We start from the raw sequence: 25,972 nt of genomic DNA on the forward strand, positions 1-25,972 counted from the left end.
GAAAATATAACTTAGTAAGTGGTGAGGCTTCTGTTTAGGAGATTAATTTGTCAAACGCATAATGGTACTGCTGCTTTGCTTGTGGTTATGAAAGAATGTAATGTTATGATGATAATTAACTCAACTAGGAACAAAGGTTCATGAATAATCACTGTTTCATTCCGTTTTTTTGCTTTGTGTTACACTTTGGTGTGGTGGCCCATATTACTCTGGTGGTATTTTACCAAAAGCTCTGCTGAATGTGGAGCAGTGGTTCCCAAACCTGTCCTGGGGGACCCCCAGCCAGTCAGGTTTTCAAGCTATCCCTAATGAATATGCATGAGAGAGATTTGCATATAATGGAAGTGACAGGTATGCAAATCTCTCTCATGCATATTCATTAGGGATATCTTGAAAACCTGACTGGCTGGGGGTCCCCCAGGACAGGTTTGGGAACCACTGATGTGGAGCCTTACCCAACATGAATTTTTTTTTTTTTTTAATGTAATTTTATGCCCTTCTGTGAAAGGAAATGAGGCAGAGCAAGGGATAATCTCTGCAGTTATTTCAGTTGATTTCTGCTTCCCCGATCACTGGTCTAAATCTCTCTTTCCACTTTTCCATTGCAGGAGACTCAGCAGACATGTCAGGTAAGGAAACATTAGATGATGTAAAGGACAAATGATATACAGAGTTTGGAGAGAGGGGAGAAATAGCTTTTGAGCAAGTTGAGGGCCAAAATGCGTGAAAAATGCTTACAATGGTTTGTCTCCTGCTTCGGGAACTCGGAAGTTAATAAATCAGTTGGGGTTAAGTGTTGCAGAGAAAGAATATCAGAGAGGATGACTGGCCAACAGGTAAGTGACCAGCTCTGGGCTATTATAACATTGCTAAATTGCATTAGCCTTAGATGTTCATCATGCAACATTTACAAGCTTGACCCACAACTCTACGACCTACTGACCACGACCACAGACTACAAAACCTTCAAGAAAGAAATAAAAACCCTTCTATTCAAAAAAACACATAAAACCCAACTAACACAATCAGAAATGTCCCAGGCATCACCTACAACTACTACATATGAACTTCTAATTTCATGACAACTCGGACGTAATCCTTTACAACTCAAAGAAATGTACAAACTATAGTGGAACCTTGGTTTACGAGCATAATTCGTTCCAGAAGCATGCTCATAAACCAAAATACTCGTATATCAAAGCGAGTTTCCCCATAGGAAATAATGGAAACTCGCTTGATACGTTCCCACCCACACCCCGGCGAGAGGGAGAATTAGAAGGCCTTGAGCATGCGCAGATGCATGCTCAAGGCCCGGCAGAGGCAGGAAGTTCTTCAAGCGGCACCGGCACATCCTGTGGGCTGCATGCCGTTGCCAGACGGGGGTAAGTTTCAAGTTGTTCGGGCGGGGGGGGGGAGTGATGCCGATTCTCCGGGGGGGGGGGGGGTGCTCGCAAATCGAGTCAACACTCGGTTTGCAAGACAAGTTTTGCAAGAATGTTTTGCTCGTCTTGCAAAACACTCGCAAACCGAGGTTTGACTGTACTCCCTAAATACTTGTAATCTCCGGACAATCCATTTGCAATCCGCCTTGAACCGCAAGGTAATGGCGGAATAGAAATCCCTAATGTAATGTAATATATTATTGTAACTAGTTGCTTTTAAATACTATACCATGGGGCTCTTATAAATTTCCTGTAGTTATATTCGTGTAAAAGGCGGGCATATGAAAACAATGCACTCACTTTTGTGTGGCTATTCTAGAGGCACTGATTTGTGCAGAGGTGGGGTGAAGCTGCAATATCCACATGTACAGTATTTTATAAAATATGCAAGTACTATAATTACATAGATTTGTCAAAGCTAATTTGCATATTTTGACAGGCGACCATGCCCACTTCCTATCAGCCAATCAGAAGCAAAGATCTGCCTAAGCCTCACCTACTTTCTGCCCCTCTCCACCCTCTATGACATCATTAGTTATTGTATTATGGCCCACCCATTTTATATAACCCCACCCCTAATCTCTGCCCCTTTTAGTGTCATCATAACTCTGCCCAGGCCATATCCTCTTTTCAAGATGGCAGCACACACTAGAGGACCCTACATTACTTTCAAAGTACTTGCCACCATCTTCAATGGGTCACGGGATAGGAAGTGAAGTCGATCACCTGACATCACCCCTTGACTACCACGCACAGTTTGTTTTTCCTAGGGTTACCAGATTTTACAATAGTAAAATCCAGACACGTGGCCCCACCCCCTCCCCGCCCAGTTCTACCCAGCCCTGTTCTGCCCAAGACACACCCCAGTCCACCCCAGCCCCCAAACTTCTTCTCGAGTTCAGAGCCGTGTTTGAAGAGCCTCCAAGCATACGCGGGTGTGACATGGTGACATCACGTATGCATGCGTGTGTGTGACGTCACCGCATTGAATTCACGCATGAGCAGATGCCCTCCAGATGTGGCCCCAAGCTCAAAGCTTTTCAAAACCCGGACAAAGTGCAGGGTTTTGAAGAGCCGTCCAGCCCTCTAAAAAGAGAACATGTCTGGGTAAATCCAGTAAGCCTAGTTTTTCCTTACCTTTTCTTTTTAACCGTTCACACCCTCCCAGCTTATTTTTTTAGTCCTCTGTTTTTCTACAATACGTAAAAATGAAGTTTCCACTTCTGTCGGCAGCAGGAGATGGCGTTAATAAGACATCATCTCCTTCTGCCCTGGAATCAAGATGATGGAAAACAAAAATGTCCAGACAACAAAGGTATCTATTTATTTATTTTATTTAAAAAATTTCTATACCGTTTACAACTAAACGGTTAACAAAATATACATACATAATTTTAAGAACATAGTAAAATAGACATACAAGCAAATCCTAAAAATTCATAGCTAAAAAATGATAACATAGTTTTGCATAAAAATAAAACTTAGAAATCATGGCTAAAAATTAATAGCGTAGGGCCAAGGGTATGTCTAAAAGAAAGCATCAACAAATAACTACGTTTTGAGTAATTTTCTAAATGTACCCTTCTCACAGCAATTCCGTATCTGCCCTACCAAGGAGTTCCAAAACTTAACTCCTGCACAACAAAAGCTCTTTTTACCAGTATCAACCAACTTTGGATTCACAGTCGTCTTCAGTAGGGCCAAATTCTCAGCTTCATATGTTATTTTTAAATAATTCTGGAATATTTCCGTACAGACATTGATGACAAATGACAAATCATTAAGGTAGAAAAGAAAAGTGTTTTATTTTGAGTTTATTAACTGAAATATGTTAGCTTATGGATATGTTCTTTACAGACGTTTTCATATCTGTTCTCGGTGGGAGTGATGCTTAGGTCTTTTCTGTCATTATGATGGAATTATTTTTCTTTGTTTTATCTTGTTTTTATTTTTTTGTACATTGTATTAAGTCTAAGTGGTAAATTAAAAAACTTACCCCTCCCCCTTTTACAAAGCCACATTAGGCTTTTTTATTGCCGGCCACGGTTGCACAAAGAATTCCTATGAGCGTCAGATCTAATACGGCTGCGGCCGGTGGTAAAAAAGCCTAACGCGGCTTTGTAAAAAAAAAAAAAAAAAGAGGGGAGGGGATAATAAGAAATGAATATTCATAAAATAGATTTGCGTACACTGCTTCAGTAACATGTAGACATAATAATATTCATTGTGAATATCCTGAAAACCCGGAGGGACTGGGAGTATCCCGAGGACTGGGATGGGAACGGCGGACAGAAATCACATCAGCTCATATTATCAAAAACTTCACTGGTTGTCGTTCAAGGCTAGAGTGTTGTTTAAATTTGGATGTATTTGTTTCAAAGTTTTATTTGAGTTAGCTCCATCTTATCTTGTTGCTCATTTTAGATTTTTTATATGTAAAAAAAATCTACGTAGATCCGGTTGGTTTTATTTTCCTTCAGCGAAAACGTGCCGCTTTAAGAAATTCGTAGATAGAAACATAGAAGATGACGGCAGAAAAGGGCTACAGCCCATCAAGTCTGCCCACTCTGCTTACCCACCCCCTGTCTAAGCCCTAATGACCCAATTTCCTTATGTTGACCCTCGTAGGGATCCCACATGGGATCCCAGATAGGACTGTGGCATTTCAAGCAGGAGTAATGAATTCATGTTTGAATGCTCTTATTACTCCAGCCCTCACTTATCAATTTCAGAAAGATTTTAAAACTTATCTATTTAAACAATACAATATTTAATGGATTTCAAAATTATTATGATAAGCAGATTTTTTATTATTTTTATGGAATAATGTTGCTTATCTATTTTAGTATAAATAATCTGCATTGTGCATATTTTACTTTGAATAAGTTAGGGTTGTATTTTGTTAGTCAGCATCTTTTATTGAATTGTATTATTTTCTTTTATAAGACATTGTTATTTGGATCTGTATTTTAATTACTTGTTGTAATTACTACTGTGTAAACCGCCAAGAACTGATGGTTTGGCGGTATATAAAAATAAACGATGACTGCAGACTTTGCAGCCTTTGATTAATTGCTTACCCCTCGGCGCTCTCTCTCTCTTCTGCTTTACGATTTCAGCCACGGCTCCTTCTATCCACGTGTGGGATGCGATGAACAAACAGACCCTTGCAGTGCTGAGGTGCTACCACTCAAAGGGGGTCTGCTCGGTCAGTTTTAGCGCCACCGGCAAGCTCCTGCTCTCTGTTGGGTTGGACACGGAGCATACCATTACCATCTGGAAGTGGCAGGAAGGTAGGAAAGTGTTTGTTTCACAGCGCAGGGGCAAATCAGCTCAAATAAAGGCCAGTGGACCCATCCACTCTGCCCAGACTGAGACTCTTTTTGCCACTTTGGGTAGATGAGCGTAAACTTTTGTGGCTGCCGTTGTATTATTGCTATTTGGGATTTTGCTCGCACCTAGCTCAAGGTACACTAGCCTCCCCCCCCCCCCCTGCTTTACTAAGGTGCGCTAATGCGACCATAGACTGACATGCACACTTTAGGATTTAGCAAGGGGGTAGACTTAGTAGATAAAGACAGGTTGTTCACCCTCTCCAAGGTAGGGAGAACGAGAGGGCACTCTCTAAAGTTGAAAGGGGATAGATTCTGTACGAACGTAAGGAAGTTCTTCTTCACCCAGAGAATGGTAGAACACTGGAACGCTCTTCCGGAGGCTGTTATAGGGGAAAACACCCTCCAGGGATTCAAGACAAAGTTGGACAAGTTCTGCTGAACCAGAATGTGGTTAAGGGGCTGAAGGAGTTGCCATACAGTGAGAGATTAGAGAAACTAGGCCTCTTCTCCCTTGAAAAGAGGCGATTGAGAGGGGACATGATCGAAACATTCAAGGTACTGAAGGGGATAGACTTAGTAGATAAAGACAGGTTGTTCACCCTCTCCAAGATAGGGAGAACGAGAGGGCACTCTCTAAAGTTAAAAGGGGATAGATTCCGTACAAGCATAAGGAAGTTCTTCTTTACCCAGAGAGTGGTGGAAAGCTGGAAAGCTCTTCCGAAGGCTATTAAGGGAAAACATCCTCCAGGGATTCAAGACAAAGTTAGAGAAGTTCCTGCTGAACCAGAATGTACGCAGGTAAGGCTAGACTCAGTTGGGGCACTGGTCTTTGACCTAGGGGCTGCCGTGGGAGCGGACTGCTGGGCACCATGGACCACTGGTCTGACCCAGCAACGGCAATTCTTATGTTCTTCTGTTCTTAAAGGAAGTCCTAGGTTTTTCCCTATCATTTAAATGGAGTGTTAAGTGACTTGCCCAAGGTCACAAAGAGCAGCAGTGTGATTTGAGCCAGGCAGCCCTAGATATCAAACCTGGTACTTTAACCACTAGGCTATTCCTAGACTAGGACCCAGTGGCATAGCGAGGGTGAGAGGCGCCCCTCCCCCGTCCTCGTCTCCACCCCCCCTCCTTCTCTGATCCCACCTGCCGCATGTGCGCTCCCCTTCCCTTTCCCTGTACCTCTAGTTGTTGACTGCCGCGAGTGTCAAGAACTTCAACATGCTCCTCGCAACTCCGTCATCTCTTCCACCGATGTCACTTTCTATGTGCGGCACCCGGAAGTGACGTCGGTAGGAGAGACAACACAGTTGTGAGGAGCACATTGAACTTGTTGCGGAGGTGATAAACTGGAGGTACGGGGGAAGGGAAGGAGAGGACGCATGCATGGTGGTGGGGGGGAATGGGCAGGGGGCAGAGAGGAGGAGGGGTGCCAGAGCCCCCAGCAACATGGCGACCAGGATGGAACGCTCCCCCCTTCCCCCTTACTATGCCACTGCTAGGACCTCCTAATAAAATTATAGAGTACTAGCATGTGTGTGAATTCAAGGAAGGTTTGGATAGGTTCCTGGAGGATAAGGGGATAGAGGGGTACAGATAGAACTTGAGGTAGGTTATAGAAGTGGTCAGTAACCACTTCACAGGTCGCGGACCTGATGGGCCGCCGCGGGAGCGGACCGCTGGGCAGGATGGACCTCTTCTCTGACCCAGTGGAGGCAACTTCTTATGTTCTTATGTTCTATCATTCAGTGGCATCCTGTATTGTAAAGTGTGCAAGTCATATAGCACGCCAGCGCAACGGTTTGTTCATATGGGGTGGGGCATGGGTGTGGCAACATCTTACGCACGTGGGTTATAGAATAGCCTCATTTGCATTACATTACATTAGTGATTTCTATTCCGCTTGTGCCTTGCGGTTCTAAGTGGATTACAAATTAGAAGAGATCTGGACATTACCCAGAGAATTATATACATTACATAATATAGTTGAGAAATTACATATAAAGATTCAAGTACTTACAGGATACAGTGGAGAAAAACAATATGTTCGGGTAATAGAAGAAGGAAAAAGTTTGTTGGATTTACACACTAAAGTGCTATAATTAGGTGCTCCTAGGTATACCTGCTCTTGGCATGGTGGAAGTGGCCATGCCTGAATGTAGGCGTGTGAATGCTGACTTCTGCTAGCTTTCTATAACGGAATCTGGGTGCTCAGAATTTAGGAAACGTCTAAAAACACACTTGTTCCGAAAGCATCTAGACAACTGATCCTTTCTTCTTTCTCCCTTCTACAGCGATTAACTTGTCCTTTTGATCTCTCTCTCCTCAACAATGAATTTCCTGTCCTATTAATTCTCTTTCTTCCTCCCCTCTTGAAGTCAGTCAATTTGTACCTTTGCTTAATCTTCTGTAAACCGCATAGAACTTCACGGTATTGCGGTATATAAGCTGTTATTATTATTATTCTTATTATTATAGAATGCTAACCTGAGTCAGCATTTACACATCTACATTTAGCTACTTCACCTGTTGTATTCTTTATAGAATTCACCCCTCATCCCCCCCAGTGGATAGAAGATGGAAGTGTGATCTGTGAAAACCCTGGACTAAATCCCATTGCTAATTTGAAAATAAAATTTAGGAACCAATCAAACAAATGTGGGGTTTCATTTGTAAGACGTCACACTATTATAAGAATGCGTCAGGTAATGAGGCTGGTTATCCAAAGACTTCTTGTCCATCCAATTTTCATAGTAGGGTTTTTCCACAGCAAAATTGTCATGTGGAGCTTCTGGGTTTGATTCCCAGCTCAGATTTCTACTCCTGATGAAGGCTGGGGTTGAGAACACCACAGCCCTTGGAGAGGAGGAGAGAGGGAGCCTTAACCATCATGCACCAGTGACACCTAGTGGCCACATTTAGCGACCGTGATTAATCTCCGCTCTGGCTCAGAATGAGCTCCAGATTAGAGAATGACACGGTGACAAAATTCATCACCGTTCCCGTCCCCGCGGATAACCGCGGGAATCCATCTTCATGTAATTCTTTAAGGAGAGAGGGAAGAATCAGAGTATGAATGGCCACAACCACTGACCCGCAAGCTTTGCTTTGAAGAATGCTGGTGTAAAAGGACTGAGGTTGAAACAGACACTACAGAATGACAGTCTCTGGTATCCAGAGCAGATATTGTGATGTCATAATGCCTCATTCCACCAGTGCCTAAGAGCCAATCACATCAGTGATGTCACAATGGCTTCATTATCCTTGGCTCACATAAGAATCAGAGTATGAATGGCCACAACCACTGACCCGCAAGCTTTGCTTTGAAGAATGCTGGTGTAGAAGGACCGAGGTTGAAATAGACACTAGAAAATGACATGGGATTATTTCCCGCGGTTATCTGCGGGGACGGGAACGGTGATGAATTTTGTCACCATGTCATTCTCTACTCCAGATCCAGATGTGCCTTGATGAGCACACCCTAAAAGACACCGCCTCCTTTGTGGTTTGTTTGGAATGAAACAGGGGTGGTTTTGCCATTTCCTTCTCCCAAGTCATATAGGGTTAAGTGTCAGAATGAGTCAGACGTGCAAAGAAAGCAGGAGGGAAACTGCTACCCACCACCTCTTCACCCCTCAGGAATCACAGCACAGCACTGTACCGTAGAATATGCTAGGAAAGAAGCTTGATTTGAATTTGTACATGTAACCTAAAAAGGATATCCTTTCTTATCTTTGTTTCCAGGTGCCAAAATTGCCAGCAGAGTCGGCCACAGTCAGCGCATTTTCGTGGCAGAATTCAGACCAGATTCGGATACCCAGTTTGTGTCGGTGGGCGTGAAGCACGTGAGGTTCTGGACCCTGGCCGGAAGGGCTCTGCTCAGCAAGAAGGGAATGCTGAGCTCCATCGAGAATGCCCGCATGCAGACAATGCTTTCCATAGCCTTTGGAGCTGTAGGTACCCAACAGAACTGATCAATGCTACCTACGTAGGCATGCGACTGCAGAGAGAACAAAAAATGAACCCAACTCTAATGATGTCTTACAAAAGTGGGTTTATTCTATCATGTTTCAGCCACAAGAGCCAGCCTCAGGAGTCTAAATCCATAGAAAACAAATTGGGACCATGAGCTAAAAAATAAATTCATCAATAAAATTAATATAGTTAAAATAATATAGATTAATGACTAGAGAGAAGATAGATATGCAATAATTTATGGATGAATACATATGAACATATAAAAATTTTTTAGAAAATGCACATTCAGTGTTCATTTATAAGCACCAATGAAATTGACAAAGCAAAAATAGATAATAATAACCAGCAAGTATATAAAAAACTTTATCTAATGTATAAAATAAGCAAAGAACTTAAAAACAGATTTAAAAGAATAAGAGAGGGTATATAGGCAATCTAATGTTCAATAATTTTTATTGAGATTTAAAAATAAAATATACATAGCAAAAATCTTACCAAGAATATCATCTCAACTCAGTTAATACATTGTAGATATATAAATTCAAAGAAATCAACAATCAATTATCATCACAATACAAACACGATAAAGTACTTCTCAACACTCCCTCCCCCCTTCCCTTCCCCTTCTCCACCCATCCCATTTCCAAATATTACTAAGAAATAGAGCTTCACTTTATGATTACAAATGTAATGAGTTCACTACAAATTACAAAACTGTATATAGGCAATCTAAAAATATATACAGAAAGGTTGATGATTAGCAAGATATTAAAGACATAAAGAAACAGGATAAACGCCAATGATATAAATAGCTAACTCCACCCCCCCTTCTTTTTACAAAGCCATGCTAATGGCTTCCGCACAACAATGACATAGAAGTTCATTTATTCCCAAAGGGTTTCAGTGCGATTACCTCGGGCTGCTGTTATTGGTTTTGTAGAAGAGGGCCTAAATGAGGTAAAGTGGTAAGAAGACAAAATGCAAAGAAGAAAAAATACGTATACATATATTTTTCTATATATATTACCTAGTTCAGATGTAAGCAATGAAACCACTAATAATAGAAACACTAGTGGTATAAGAACATAAGAATAGCCTTACTGGGTCATGCCCAGTAGCCCTGCCTCATGGTGGCCAATCCAGGTCGCTAGTACCTAGCCACAACCCAAAGAGTAGCAACTTTCCATGGGGGAACCATGTCTTTCTCAATAATAGACTATGGACTTTTCTTCTGGTCTTATAAAAACCTGCAATATCCCTCCCCAAAAGGATGCATCTACAAAAGATTCTTGGACAAAACCCTCTCTTTCCAAGCTGGCAAATGGAATGACTGCTTGACCACCCTCATCTCTCTTGCCCCAACTTCAGGAAATCTCTCAAATCATACCTCTTTGATAAATTCCTCTAACTCCCGCCCTCCCAACCAAACTACTAATCTCAACCTCGCCTCCCTCCCTACCCTTCCTCCCCCTCTTCCCCGGTTATTGTTTCTTTCCCCTTTCTGCACCCCCCCTTGCAACAGGTATTGGATCATTTTGTAATGGCCACTGGTTTATACCATACACTTGATAACTAATTCTCTGTACCTTCATTGCATAAATACAGTTCTTATCTCCTGTAAACCGCTCTGAACTGTTTTGTGGTATTGCGGTATACAAAAATAAAGTTATTATTATTATTATTAATAATATAATGACAAATCGGTCAAAAAAGAGACCTTGCATGTTTTGTTATTATATTGTTTTTCTCTTTTCCTATTTGCAGATTTTTTTTACGACCGTACCACTTGTGTTTCTTTCTTTTTATCACAGTTCCTCATTTAAGCCCCCCTTTTACGAAGCCATGGTAGAGGCTTCTACTGTAGCCCGGGGCGCTAAGTGCTCCGACGCTCATAGGAATTCTGTGAGCATTGGAGCAGTGTCTGAGCATTTAGGGCCAAATTTTATAAACGGCATCTTGATTGTAGGCGGCCAACTGCTGCCTAATCAGCCAATAGGGATGTATGTTTTCTAAAAAAAACCAAAACTACAAAAACCTCCCGAGGCAGGCTGCCTACATTGGAGGCGCCTCCAGGAGTCTAGGGAGGCACACAAGCCTGCCTAAGCTCGCCTAAGTCTAGGCATGGGCATGTCATGGCCCAGAAGCCGTACGCACCTCCCTAGGCCCGCACTAGAAGCATACAATGTAGGCCAGCAAAATGCTGGCCTACGTTGTAAGCAGACACAGCCGCTGAGCTTATTTTGGCAAGGGATCTCTCTGCCGCAATAAGTTTAGCGGCCGCCCATCCCCCCCCTGCACGTCGCAGTTTAATTGGTTTTTAATTGGTGCAAGCCGGAATTGCCTACCCCAGACACAGCTGATAGGTAGATTAAAATGCCAAATTCCAGTTCATTCAACGAAATGGCAACAAAGGAAATTAGTTCAAGCAGACTGGAAGGGTCAATGGGTCTATTTTGTTGTCATCTGCTATCGCTCCAATATTTAAACACTGGGCTCAGTGTTGCTTCTTAAGTGTCGACCGTGGTTTTAAAACCAGTGCTGAATGCCTGGGTATAAAGCGGCCGTCAGAAATTATCTGGGTACAGCTAAGATTGAGCAGTACCCAAAAACTTCTGTTTCTTCCTCAGCTCTGCTGCTGGACCACCTCAGCACTATCCAGATTGTGCTATGGTGGCCGGTGCAGGTTTTCTAGTGCTGGGAGACTGAAATGTACCATCCATGCATAAAATGTGTGTCTCTTGCCTTTTCTTGGTTTCTCATTCTTGGACCTATCTGCGAACTTGTGTTGACTGTGCTCCCTTCTCTTGTTTCAGAATAACTTGACCTTTACGGGGACCATCAGCGGAGATGTGTTTGTCTGGAAAGATCACATTTTGTCCAGGATCGTGGCCAAAGCTCATAACGGGCCTGTGTTCACCATGTACACCACGCTCAGGGATGGCCTCATAGTGACAGGGGGCAAGGAGAGACCGTAAGTCCCTATGTCTCATAAAACTCCTACTTATTGTATCGATTTCCTATATCAGCAAACTAATATGTTGTTTATTATAGGTCCTCAGATGGCTGGCTGATCTTCCAAACTTAGAGCTCAGTCATATTGCCTCATTCTTCATGGAGTGATCGTTTTTATAAATATATATTTTTGCTGAATTTTTGTTATTTTTTTTAATATAAACTTCTCCTATATTCTTTAAACCAGTCCAAATTCAATGAATAAATATCTTGCGAATCATTCTCTTATGTTGCTTTTATGGATAAATCACTTATCCCTGCATTATGCTCTTATCCCAGTTTGTTCAACATTGGGGGGTCGCCTCTCCCTGCAGATGAGACTATTTTTTTTTTAATTCTTCTGACTCACATTTTTCAGTCCCAAGATCAAGGATAATCTGGAAGTGACCAAAAAATCTGAATCAGACTGATTTAACATGGAAAATATATCCAATAAAAAGTGTCCATCTATATTCTCTAATGTCCTCTAGTACAGTCTCTTTGGAAAATAAAAAGGAATTACCTACAGCAGTGGTTCCTGGAGGACTAAGAACATAAGAACATAAGAAGTTGCCTCCGCTGAGGCAGACCCTAGGTCCATCATGCTCAGCGGTCCGCTCCCGCGGCGGCCCATCAGGCCCATTTCCTGAGCAATGGTCTATACCTATCTATACCCCTCAATCCCTTTTTCTTCTAGGAATCTATCCAAACCTTCTTTGAAACCATTTAATGTTTTCTTGTCTACAACAGCCTCTGGAAGCGCGTTCCACGTATCCACCACCCTCTGAGTGAAAAAGAACTTCCTAGCGTTTGTTCTAAACCTGTCCCCTTTCAATTTCTCCGAGTGCCCCCTTGTACTTGTGGCGCCCCTTAATTTGAAAAATCTGTCCCTGTCTACTTTTTCTATGCCCTTCAGGATCTTGAAGGTTTCTATCATGTCTCCTCTAAGTCTTCGCTTCTCCAGGGAGAAAAGTCCCAACTGCTTCAATCTTTCGGTATATGGAAGTTTTTCCATTCCCTTTATCAGTCTAGTTGCTCTTCTTTGTACTCCCTCAAGTACCGCCATGTCTTTCTTGAGGTACGGCGACCAGTACTGGACGCAGTACTCCAGGTGCGGCCGCACCATTGCACGATATAGCAGCATGATGACTTCTTTCGTCCTGGTTGTAATACCCTTCTTAATGATACCCAACATTCTGTTTGCTTTCCTTGAGGCCGTGGCGCATTGTGCTGATGCCTTCAGTGTTGCATCTACCATCACTCCCAGGTCTCTCTCCAGGTTGCTGACCCCTAGTGATGTTCCCCCCATTTTGTATGTGAACATCGGGTTCTTTTTCCCCACGTGCATGACCTTGCATTTCCCCACGTTGAAGCTCATCTGCCATTTTTCGGCCCACTTTTCCAGCTGTGTTAGATCCTTTTGAAGATCTTCGCAGTCTTCCCTGGTTTGAGCCCTGCTGCATAGTTTGGTGTCATCTGCAAATTTAATGACCTCACACTTGATTCCCGCCTCTAGGTCGTTTATGTAGATATTGAACAGGAGCGGTCCCAGCACCGACCCTTGCGGAACTCCGCTCGTGACCCCTTTCCAGTCTGAATAGTGGCCCTTTACGCCAACCCTCTGCTTCCTGTTTGCCAGCCAGACCTTGATCCATCGGTGGACCTCCCCTTGTACCCCGTGGTTCCATATCTTTTTAAGCAGTCTCTCATGTGGCACCTTGTCGAAGGCTTTTTGGAAGTCAAGGTAAATGATGTCTATAGATTCCCCTTTATCCACCTGACTGCTCACCCCCTCAAAGAAGTACAATAAGTTAGTGAGGCATGACCTACCCTTGCAGAAGCCGTGTTGACTCGGTTTTAGCTGCCCATTTTTTTCGATGTGCTCACAGATGCTGTCTTTGATCAGTGCCTCCATCATCTTTCCCGGGACTGAGGTCAGGCTTACCGGCCTGTAGTTTCCCAGGTCTCCTCTTGCGCCCTTCTTGAAGATGGGCGTGACATTTGCTATTTTCCAATCCTCCGGGATCTCACCGGTTTTTAAGGATAGGTTGCATATCTGTTGAAATGGCTCCGCTATTTCGTTTTTTAGCTTCTTGAGTACCCTTGGGTGAATGCCGTCCGGACCTGGCGATTTGTCGCTCTTTAGTCTGTCAATCTGCTTAAGTACATCCTCTTGGCTTACTTCTAAATCGACCAGCTTATCATCTTGGTCTCTTATTACGATCTCCTCGGGTTCCGGAATGTTGGTTATATTTTCCATTGTGAAGACTGACGTGAAGAACTCATTTAACCTGTCAGCTATCTCTTTCTCTTCTTTTACTACTCCCTTTCTGTCACCATCGTCCAATGGTCCCACTTCTTCTCTCGTCGGTTGCTTCCCCTTGACGTATCTGAAGAACGACTTGAAGTTTGTTGCTTCCTCTGCAAGTCTCTCTTCGTATTCTCTTTTTGCTTTTCTAACCACTCGGTGACACTCCTTCTGGTGTTGTTTGTGTACTCTTTGGTTCTCCTCTGTTTGGTCTTTTTACCATTTCCTGAACGATGCCTTCTTGTCGCTTATCGCCTTCTTCACTGCATTTGTTATCCACACTGGATTTTTCGTTCTATTTTTTTTGCACCCTTTTCTGAACTTGGGGATGCATAGGTTTTGCGCTTCGTGCATAGTCTCCTTGAGTAAGGTCCAGGCTTGTTCTACGGATTCCGTCTTCCCTATGTTGCCTTTGAGTTTCTTTCCCACTATTTTCCTCATGGCATCATAATTTCCTTTTTTGAAATTGAGTGCCGTCGTTGTGGTTCTTTTCCCCTTTGATGATCCAATTTCAAGCCTGCACTGGATCGTGTTGTGATCGCTGTTACCTAGCGGGGGTAATACCGCCACCTCCTTTGCTGGCCCTCCTAGGCCGTTGAAGATTAGGTCAAGAGTGGCATCGCCCCGTGTTGGTTTCGTGACCAGTTGCTCCATGAAACAGTCCCTCGTGACCTCTATGAATTTGGTCTCTCTTGCGCAGTTTGAGTGCCCAATACTCCAGTCTATCCCAGGATAGTTGAAGTCCCCCATCACCACCACACTTCCGCTTTTGCATACCTGCCTCAGTTCAGCTTCCAGCTCCTGGTCGATTTCTTCCGGTTGTCCAGGTGGGCGGTAGTACAGACCCAATTTAATGTCTGCCCCTGCTCCTCCCTGTAGTTTAACCCATAGTGATTCCAAGCCATCCGCTCGTACTGTTGTTTCCATCTTGGCTGATGGTATGGAGTCTTTTATGTACAGCGCTATTCCTCCACCCTTTTTATGTGTCCTGTCTCTCCTGTACAGTTTGTACCCTGGTATGGCCACATCCTATTGATTTTCCTCAGTCCACCACGTTTCTGTGACTCCAATTATGTCTAGGTCCTTATTGCTGGCAGTGATTTCCAGTTCTCCCATTTTGGCCCTCAGGCTCCTAGCATTTGTGTATAGGCAGTTTAAGACCCTGTTTTTTGTCCTCTCATTTTGTTTCCCTCGTGTTTTCGGGATAACCCTAATGAATATGCAAGAGAGAGATTTGCATATAATGGAGGTGACAGGCACGCAAATCTGCTCCATGCATATTCATTAGGGCTAACCAGAAAAATCTGACTGGCTAGTGGTCCTCCAGGACAGGGTTAGGAACCACTGACCTACAGGACAAATGCCCTGGCCCCTGTTTTTTGGAACTCACGCCCATTAGAGGTGTGACAGAAAAGGGTTTTTTCCACCTTCCATAAGAAAGTTGAGGAATGGACGTTTGGACAATGAATTGATATGTGAATGGATTATATTGATAATTGTAAAGAGTTGGCGTGGGGATTTTATCAGGTATGGTTGGTTGGTGAAGTGAGCCCATCAAATTCTGGAAATATCGATAAGTGGGGGGACAGAAAGTATGTCACTCGTAATTGCTAGAATATTACAAATTTTAAAAGCTTTTTTAACTGAAGTGGAGCAGAACGGGTACAAGTGGATCGATTTTTCACTCCGTCATAAATTGCAAAGACTAGGGCAGTGGTCGGCAAACTCATTAGTCAAAAGAGCCAACGATTAAGATTTCTTTTGAGAGCCAAATTTCTTTTCAAGGACCATGTTTTTAGGAGTCGGTTTAAACTAGCTACTAACGTTAAATAAAACCAGATATGGCAAATGTCATTGAAAAGCAGCCAATCAGTATGATGGGCGGGAAATATTGTCCAATAGGAAAGAAGGGGTTCGCAGTTTTCTCTGCATGTTTGGCAGCGGGACCGATGTTGCTCCTCCTTTCCTCTTTCCACTCTCTCGCCCCACAAGCATACTGGGGCCGCCGAGTTTCCTGAACACTAAGTAGAAATACAATAGATGTCTGGGACTAGGAGGGACAGTCGGGTGCTATAGGAAAGTGGTGAAATCTGCACAGTCAAGCCTGCAAAGATTAGTAGATGTCTTTCAGCAGCTACCCTCCCTTACCTTCGTGGCGATTTTCTTTTATTTTTTTGTCTTCCAGCTGCTCGAGCCGACTCTCTCCTGCTGCACTAAATAAAAAAAATAATTTAAAAAAATGCTGCCCAGCCTGACCCGAACGCACCTCCCCCCCCTCCCCAGCAGCAGGAGAGATGCCCACTTTCTCCTGCTACACTAAACTACCCTCTGCGACCCGAGCTGACTACTCCCCCCACTAGTAGTGATCCCCCTTCCCCGTCTCCGCCACACCCCTCCCCCTTACCTGAACAGATGAGCCGGACGGAGCTGGACTTCCTCATTGCAGCTGCTGCTGCATCGTCTACATTGGATATCCCTCTCCCCAGTGCATCTTGGGATGTGCCAGGGAGGAGCCTGAGGCTCTGATTGGCCCGATTTAAAAAAAAAAAATTAAACCCACCCTCCCAACAAGTGCCCCAAACTCCCCGAACGCCACAAAAAATTTGCCCCGACGCCGCTTAAAATTATGGCAGGAGGGTTCCCACTCCCTCCTGCCATCAGTCCCACCCACCCAAAAACTAACAGCAGGAGGAATGCCAACTTCCTCCTGCCACACACCCCCAGATGCCCCCCTCCCCATTCCTGGTTTTCACAGAGCAGGAGGGGTGCTTAACCCCTCCTGCTCCAATGCCTCTCGGGACGCATCTGAGGTCTTAGGCCCTGCCCCGGTGCATCATGTGATGCGTGAGGCCTAAGGCCCTGATTGGCTGAGGCGCCTTGGGCTCCTCCCTTGGAAGGGGCCTTTGGCGCCTCAGCCAATCAGGGACTTCCTTAGGGCTGAGCCTTAGGAAGTCCCTGATTGGATATTGCTTTGACCAATCAGGGACTTCCTTAGGCTCAGCCCTAAGGAACTCCCTGATTGGCTCAGGCACCCCAGGCCCCGCCCAAGGAAGGAGCCTGAGCCAAACAGGGCCTTAGGCTCCTCTCCGTGCATCACATAATGCACTGGGACAGGGCCTAAGGCCCACATTCGCAGTGCATCATGGGCAGGAGCAGGAGGACATTGCAGTTCCTCCTGCTCCCGAAGACAGCAGAAGACAGCGCTGGAGGCCTAAGGAGCAGGAGGGATTGAGCACCCCACCTGCTCCCAACTTTTAGATATAAGGGAGGTTTCTGGCCGGGTCAGGCCAGGCCTGACCAGGGATGGGCCTGTTCGTGGAGGGGATGCCTTGCAGTGCCGGTCAGGGGGTGAGGCAAGTGCTGGTTAGGGAGTGTCAGTTGGTGGCAGGAGGGAGTGGGCATCCCTCCTGCTATTTGGGGGGGGATCGCGTTTGTTGGGGGGGCCTGTCTGTCTTTTCATTTTTTTAACACACGCAAAATATCTGTGCCATGGGAAAAAAATGAATAAAAAAGACAGGCAGGCCTGTCAAAAAACCTGCAGACCTGTCGGTAACTCAGTTTTTAAAGCTGTTCTTAAGTCAGATTTGTATGTAACTCAGAACTTGTAGATTTTAAAATTCATGCTGATTACCTCTGCTCCCAGCTGACAAAAGAGTCAACTGTCCCCACCAGTGTTCCCTGTACAGCATGCACAACCACACACTGTTCTTAATGTGAATCTGCTCAGTGAAATCAAATGAAGCCACAACTGCGTTACATAAGAACATAAGAACTGCCATCTCCGGATCAGACCTTCGGTCCATCAAGTCCGGTGATCCGCACACGCAGAGGCCCTGCCAGGTGTACACCTGTCGTAATTTATAGTCCACCATATCCTTATATGCCTCTCTTAAGGAGATATGCATCTAGTTTGCTCTTGAAGCCTAGGACGGTCGATTCCGCAATAATCTCCTCTGGGAGGGCATTCCAGGCGTCAACCACTCTCTGAGTGAAGCAGAACTTCCTGACATTAGTCCTGAACCTGTCCCCCCTTAGCTTCATTTCATGTCCTCTAGTCCGTGTCAAATTGGACAATGTAAATAATCTTCTCTGCTCTATTTTGTCAATTCCTTTCAGTATTTTGAAGGTCTCGATCATATCCCCACGCAGTCTCCTTTTCTCAAGGGAGAACAATCCTAGTGTTATAAGTCTATCCTCGTATTCCAGTTTCTCCATACCCTTCACCAGTTTTGTTGCTCGTCTCTGCACCCTCTCCAGCAGTTTTATATCCTTCTTTAGGTAGGGAGACCAATGTTGAACGCAGTATTCCAAGTGAGGTCTGACCATTGCCCTATAAAGCGGCATTATAACTTTCTCCGATCTACTCGAGATTCCTTTCTTTATCATGCCCAACATTCTATTTGCCTTCTTTGCCGCTGCCGCGCATTGTGCCGACGGCTTCAGGGTCCTATCTATCAGTACACCCAGGTCCTTTTCTTGTTCACTCTTCCCCAGAGTTGCACCTGACATTGTATACTCGTATTCCTTATTCTTATTGCCTAAATGCATTACCTTGCATTTCTCCACATTGAACTTCATCTGCCATTTCTCCGCCCATGTTTCTAACCGACACAAGTCGCTCTGGAGTTTCTCTCTATCCTCCTGCGATCTGATCGCCCGGCATAGTTTTGTATCGTCTGCAAACTTGATGATCTCACTGGATGTTCCTTCCTCCAGGTCATTGATATAAATATTAAAAAGGATCGGCCCAAGTACCGAGCCCTGGGGTACACCACTAGTCACTTTCTCCCAGTCGGAGAACTTCCCATTTATGCCCACTCTCTGCTTTCGGTTTTCCAGCCATTTGCCTATCCATCTTTGTATATCCCCCTCTATGCCATGGCTTTGTAGTTTCCTGAGAAACTACAAAGTACGAGTCGTACTTAAGTCGGGCATCTGTAACTCGGGGACTTCCTGTACTTGACTCGCATAAAAGCATAAGAGTTGCCATACTGGGACAGACTGAAGGTCCCTGAAGCCCAGTTTCCTGTTTCCAACAGTGACCAACCCAGGGCACAAGTGCCTGGCAAGATCCCAAGGAGTAGCAACATTCCAGAGCTGAGATTGTGATGTCATAATGCCTCATTCCACCAATGCCTGAGAGCCAACTTCATCAGTGATGTCACAATGGCTTGGTTATTCCTATACAGGTTAAGAACGAGTTACATTTTTTAAGCTGTTCTTAAGTCGGACTTGTATATAACTCAGAACTTGTAGATTTTAAGATTCTTGATGCTTACCTCTGCACCCAGCTGACAAAAGGGCCAACTGTCCCTGCAGTGTTCCCTCTAAGCTACAGCACGCACAACCACACGCTGTTCTTAATATGGCCCTTCATCGTTCCTGAATCTGCTTTAGGAGAAATCAAATGAAGCAACAACCAGGGCAGGATTAATTCCTCGAGGGCCCCTAGGCACACAAGTACACTGGGCCTCCTGCCCCGCCCCATCCCACCATGTGCCCAGGCAGAAACAGGAAGCTGCGTCAGAGGGAAGCTTTGGGCTAGCAGCACCGCTTGCACAATTACAGTTCCCGTTGCCTTTCTTACCCGCGTTGCTTGCTTGTCTTACTTTCCATCGATGGGGGAAGGGAGGGGATCCGCATTGCCAATCGATGCTGGAGGGGCCTATTGCCGTTTGGAAAAAACAATGTTGATGCCCTCCTTCATCGGGCCCCCCTGACATTTCAGGCCCTAGGCACGTGCCTACTGGGCCTATTGGTTAATCCTGCCCTGACAGCAACTGCATTCTTAAGTACGACTCATACTTAAGTTGGGTGTCTGTAAATCAGGGACTGGCTGTACTTGACTCACCCAAGTCACAAGTGCATGGCAAGATCCCAAGGAGTAGCAACATTCCAGAGCTGAGATTGTGATGTCATAATGCCTCATTCCACCAATGCCTAAGAGCCAACTTCATCAGTGATGTCACAATGGTTTAATTATTCCTATATAGGCAGTATCTGAGTTAAGAATGAGTTATGTTTTTCAAGCTGTTCTTAAGTCGGACTTGTATATAACTCAGAACTTGTAAATTTTAAAATTCATGCTGCTTACCTCTGTTCCCAGCTGACAAAGGGCCAACTGTCCCACAGTGTTCCCTCTAAGGTACACACGCTGTTCTTAATATGGTCCTGCATCATTCCTGAATCCTGAAGTGTAGGAGTCTTTGCCACTGGAAATACTGCTCAGTGAAATCAAATGAAGCCACAACCACGTTCTTAAGTACGAGTTGTACTTAAGTCAGGCGTCTGTAACTCGGGGACTGCCTGTACTTATTTTGTACCTGAGGCAAAGGAGAATTACGTGAGTTGCCCAGAGTCGCAAGGAGCAGTGCTGGGATTGATCCCAAAACGTCAGGGTGTTGATGCATCAGCTCTGCCACCAGGCCGACACCTCACCTAGTCAAGAAGAGTATTAAATTAGTCTGATTTTACCTTGTATTTCTCATGTATTTAATTCTATTTCCTTGTAAAGATTTTTGTTGCCTTTCGGTACATTCGAAGTTGATGCAGAGCTTTGGGTTCTTGTGTTAGGTCAAAGGAAGGAGGAGCTGTGAAACTCTGGGATCAGGAACTGAAGCGATGTCGTGCCTTCAGGTTGGAGACAGGCCAGACAACAGACTGCGTTCGCTCAGTGTGCAGAGGCAAGGTGAGCATGCCTTCCCTATAAGATAAAGGAGGTGTACTCTTTCTAATCTCAATAAAGCGCCTATGAGGTGAGTGTATCATGCATAGTCTTCCTAGACTGGGGGGTTAGCTAGAGCTCATTCAAGATACTGCACAGAGCTCCTTCCCAGGGGCTCCTAATGTCGAATCTAGCCATCTCTTAATGGTGATATCTAGAGTAGGGTTGCCAGATTATACTATAGTAAAATCTGGACACCCCCTAGGCCCGTCCCAGGCCCGCTCAGTTTCACCCATTATGCCCCAGTCCCGTCCCCAATCCCAACCCTAGCCCTGTCCCAGTCCCATCCCCAACCCTAGCCCTGTCCCAGTCCCATCCCCCCGCTGCCTGCCCAACGTGATTTACAAAGTGCCGGGTTTTGAAAAGCCGTTCGGACCTCCGGACATGTCCTCAAAAAGAAGGACATGTCCGGGGGAATCTGGTAACCCTAATCTTGAGGGTAATTGTATTTGGGGGCCTATTCTATAAAGAAAAGTAGGCATCTGCTTTTCTTAATACAATGCAAGCATAACAGGTCAAATACGCACCTATGTCTTACTCTTGAGCACCTACAGCCGTAGAGCTGATGTAAGCGCTAGCTCCTAAACTGTGAAAGTATGCACATAGATTATAATATTTTATAATCCAGGCATGTAAACGCGAGCCCTGCAAATGTGAACGCCCACCTGCAAAGTATAGTCTGTTGTCATTTTTTCATGGCAGTATGTTTCCGGAAAATGTTCGTGAACCTCAAAATCACGAATAACGAAATGCTGAGTCTATGGGGAAAATAAAGGTTAGGTTCCAGCAGTACAAGACCGCGTCTCAAAACCGCTGAAAGTGAACAATGAATCCTTTTGGGGAAAATAGGGTTAGGTTCCTGCATTCACTCTCCGGACTGTCCAGGCATCCTGACGGCTTTTCTAAACCCGGTACTTTGTCCGGGTTTTGAAAAGCTTCCAGCTCAGGACCACATGCGTATTCACGTAGTTTTTCAATGACGACATTCCCTGTGTACGGGCGAACGTTGTGAAGAATGAGTGGCCCAGCCAAGAGCAACTGGGTTGTTCCCTCTAAGCTGAGCAGGTGTCCTCCAGCTGCATTGCTACCACTAGGGGGTGGAATATTTTCAGTCGCTAAGGACAGGTATGTTCCCTGGAGTCCTGCAGAACTTGCCTGTCCCTCACAATTGAAAAATGTGACAGTAAAACAGCACCCTCTATTGGTGAGACTGTGGGTGGAGGACTCCTGCTCAGCTTAGAGGGAACACACAATCTTCCACATGGAACTTTGTAATGATGATGCCTTCATGATCATAAGCAAAAATCATCATTTGTTTGACTTTTGATTGAGCTCGTCAAAATTTTTTTGGCCCTGGGGAAAATGGAGCCCTCCACTCTGAAAAGGATTAGGTCCCAATTCCTGCCCCATACTTTCTCTGTCTCTGTCATTTTGGAGGTCAGGTACCTGGGGACACATCTTAAAGACCAGAAATCATCTTTCAAACATGTCCAATTTTATTGTGAGCTTTACATCCCTTTTATATCATTCTAAATGAATCAGTGTTGTCAGCATGTGTCAGCATGTGACGTAAACACAAACCATATATGGACACAGGTCACAGAGGGGGTGCAGAGACGAGCAACTAAACTAGTGAAGGGTATGGAGAAACTGGTATATGAGGATCGACTTAAAACACTGGGATTGTTCTCCCTTGAGAAAAGGAGACTGCGGGGGGATATGATCGAGACCTTCAAAATACTGAAAGGAATTGACAAAATAGAGCAGAGAAGATTATTTACATTATCCAATTTGACACGGACAAGAGGACATGAAATGAAGCTAAGGGGGGACAAGTTCAGGACTAATGTCAGGAAGTTCTGCTTCACACAGAGAGTGGTGGACATCTGGAATACTCTTCCAGGGGAGATTATTGCGGAATCGACAGTCCCAGGCTTCAAAAGCAAACTAGATGCATATCTCCTTGAGAAAGGCATATAAAGATATGGTGGCTATAAAATAAACCAGGTGTATACCTGGCGGGGCCTCCGCGTGTGCGGATCGCCGGACTTGATGGACCGAAGGTCTGATCCGGAGATGGCGCTTCTTATGTTCTTATGTTCTTACATGAAACTTTAAAGACATCAGCATTTTTCCAAAAGGTCAGAAGAGCCTTGGCCAGCAAAGCCTCTTAACTAAAGCTGTTTGCAAATATGGTTTATAAAAACAATTGAAGTCACCTCACAACAAGATAACACACATCTTATCAAACATAAATGTCCTTGTATTAGTTTCAGAGAAGGAAAAACAAACAGGTCTGGTTTTCTTACAGCTTCAAAACATTCTATGGAAAACTACCAAGGTACATGATACTGATACGTGTCCCTTCACACTCGTCATTGAAAAACTAGACAAATATGGCTGGGAGGTGTTACCTCAAGCTCCCTACAGTCCAGACATGAGTCTACCAGACTTCGACCTATGCGTGGACATTGTTTTGCATCTCTGGAAGAGCTTTCTTCCGCCAGTACCCGAGACATTTGACAACTGAACAAAAACGGTGTCTTGGATGAAATAATGAAGCTTCCCAGACATTGGGACTCAGTCAATGCAAAGCAGGGAGGCTTGTCACCAACCGTCTCAGGACAATGGGCCCTGAGCGGCTGGGACACGAAAGTTGTGCTCTTGTGAGCCGCGATGAGCTTCACAAGGGAAATAATGGTGGAAGAAAAACACTGTTACACCAGTCCAGGGTAGTTATTTAAATAAAAATCAGAATTTATTTTTCCTTTGGGAGAAAACAAAAACCTGGTCAGGATATTTCCATGTTTAGCAATAAGCTCCCAAAGCAACAAACAAATAAAAAGAAAACCACAAAAACAGCAAACTGTCCCAAAGGGTAAATGTCCAACAGTTTCAGTCCTTCTAAGTTCAGGCAATTGGCTTCAGCCCATGCTTATTTCTTAGTCAGGAAACAAAATATAAACAGTCTTAAATTGACTCTCACAGCACTAGTCAGAGCAATGCTGTGACTTACCCAGCTGCTGCAAAGCTGGGGAGGTAGTGTGCTTCACGTGATATTATATTGCCAAATAGGCCCACTATCCCACCACAAAAATACGTGAGGCGAACCCCACTACCTAGGCTGGAAATAATCCTTTCTCATATCAGAGAAACAACAACAAAACACAAAAAAAAAACTCAGCAAACAAAAAAGAGTCTTTCAAATCTTCTGGAGCTTTTTGGTTTCTGAAGCTCCTACAGGGCATAATATACTTATGGAAGTCTCTCATTCAGAAAAGGTTCCCAGTTACTCACATTTAACCAACAAGCAGCTTGCCTTCACAGGAGCCAACTTCCATTGGTAGGTTCCCACTAATTGGAGCAGCAGATGAATCCTGGTCTATTTCCATGGACTGTGGTTCTTCATTTTCCCTCAAAGAAGATACTTCACCGGCTTCAGTCAGCTCCATGCATTCAAGTGGAGAACCGCTATCAGAATCTCCCAGCCCTGAACTCTCCTGCCTGTCCTGTGCCTCTTCTCCTTTTAAGTGATTCCCCAGGAGCTTTCCTCTCTGGGTAACTAGCTTGCAGCCCCGCCCCCAACCCTCAGGTAAAAAGAATTTCTTATCAGCAAGCCTGGGCCTGAGAGGGGGATGGGCATTCTGCACATGTGCTCTCTGCTTCCCTCTAGAGAGCAAAGGAGAAATGGCATCAGGAGATTCATAAAAAGAGGAATTGGTAACATCGGGGAGAAGGTTGGACTTCAGACAGGGCTCTGGACTAGGAACACACCTAGCAGGCATAGGCAGCGTACCACAGGCTATATTGAAGGATTGTAACAAAACAAAAACCAAACAAAAGTAGTCAGTGGACTCCATACATCATTAAACCTGACTGGATTGCGGCCCTCGAGGAGGGACTTTGACACCCCTGTGTTAGAGAATGCTAGTGTAACCCAGCGTCGGTTTTGCTCCTCTGCACAATAAGATAGATGAACTCTCTGTCGTTAAGATAATTTTAGCAGCTTTTCTTTAGTTGTACGAATTAGCCACATTGTTTTAACATTGTAAGCGGTAGTAATGCTTACCAATCTTTCAAGGAACAAAGGACTTAACATCTTTAAATTCGCCTGCCTCTGCTACAAAACCTTAGCAGGCTCTTCACCAATCTACCTGTCTGAGCACCTTGAAATTGCAGGCCCATCTCGTACACGAATTTTCCTTTCCTTCCCTGAAGGGCTGCCTCTACAAGAAATTCCTCGACAGATCCCTAGCATTCCAAGCGGGTAAATGGAACAAATGCCTCACAGCCCTCATCTCCAATTCCCCCTCCCCCCCTACCAAATGTTCAGGAAGTCAATCAAAACCTACCTGTTTGACAAATTCCTCTAACTTCTCCTCCCCCTCTTCCTTATCCTCCTTCTCTGACCTCGACTTACCTCTAGACTCTCCGACTCCTCCAACCTTGTCAGCCACTAAATGGCTTAACAAAATGGATCACTCTTTCCAACTAATTACCCTGTCTTCGTCACTCCCCATACTAAATGCCTCTGCTCTGCCTTATCGAACACCGCAGTATGTATCTACGCCGTAGGTAACTCCGCTGTATGTAACACCGCTCTATGTAACTCACAGCAAATGTAACTTCTCTGCAAATGTAACCCAGCTGTAAAATAACTTCACCGTAAATGTAACATCGCCAAAAATGTAAACATAGCATCGCTGAAAATGTAACTTCGCTGTAAATGTACAGTCTCTTCATCTGTAAACCGCATAGAACTTCCATGGTAATGCGGTATACAAGAATAAAGTTATTATTATTATTATTAAAGTTATTAACATGTACGACCCCTAATGGAGGTGTTTTGCTGAAGCATGGCCAGTGTTGGGTCCTGATGACAACCCATTCTTGCAGGTGCACTGTGCTTTTTTTACTTGGCTTGGTTTATTCCACTATAGACGCCCTCTCTCCTGTTCGACTTAATATTTAGTGCTGGCATAAGTGCATAAGAATGTGTAAAATCAGTGGTGTAGTAAGGGTGGGAGGTGCCCGGGGCAGTGGCACCTCCCACGCCCTCCTCCCTGCCCCTTCTCCTTCCCCACCCCCTACACCACGCTCACGCCCTCCCTGAACCTCTTTAAATCTTTGCCAGCATGAGCAGCTTCTCTGGCTCACTGTTCGTCCCAATGTTGGCTTTCTCTCTGATGTCACTTCC

The 25,972-nt window shown here is 44.6% G+C and overlaps 1 protein-coding gene across 2 annotated transcripts in view; it reads left to right on the forward strand.

Annotated features, from left to right (window-relative positions):
- Nucleotides 1–25,972, forward strand: part of EML5 (EMAP like 5) — a 382,142-nt gene that overhangs the window by 332,880 nt on the left and 23,290 nt on the right. Inside the window, exons 33-37 of one of the 2 annotated variants that reach the window (XM_033952880.1) lie at nucleotides 609–629; nucleotides 4,562–4,735; nucleotides 8,519–8,727; nucleotides 11,566–11,723; nucleotides 20,625–20,739. In XM_033952880.1, the coding sequence (XP_033808771.1) occupies nucleotides 609–629; nucleotides 4,562–4,735; nucleotides 8,519–8,727; nucleotides 11,566–11,723; nucleotides 20,625–20,739 (677 nt within the window). The remainder of the gene's footprint in view (nucleotides 1–608; nucleotides 630–4,561; nucleotides 4,736–8,518; nucleotides 8,728–11,565; nucleotides 11,724–20,624; nucleotides 20,740–25,972) is intronic. The other variant, XM_033952881.1, reaches the window with a different exon arrangement.

This window comes from Geotrypetes seraphini, chromosome 7 (genome assembly GCF_902459505.1).
Source record: "Geotrypetes seraphini chromosome 7, aGeoSer1.1, whole genome shotgun sequence".
Taxonomy (NCBI): Eukaryota; Metazoa; Chordata; class Amphibia; order Gymnophiona; family Dermophiidae; genus Geotrypetes; species Geotrypetes seraphini.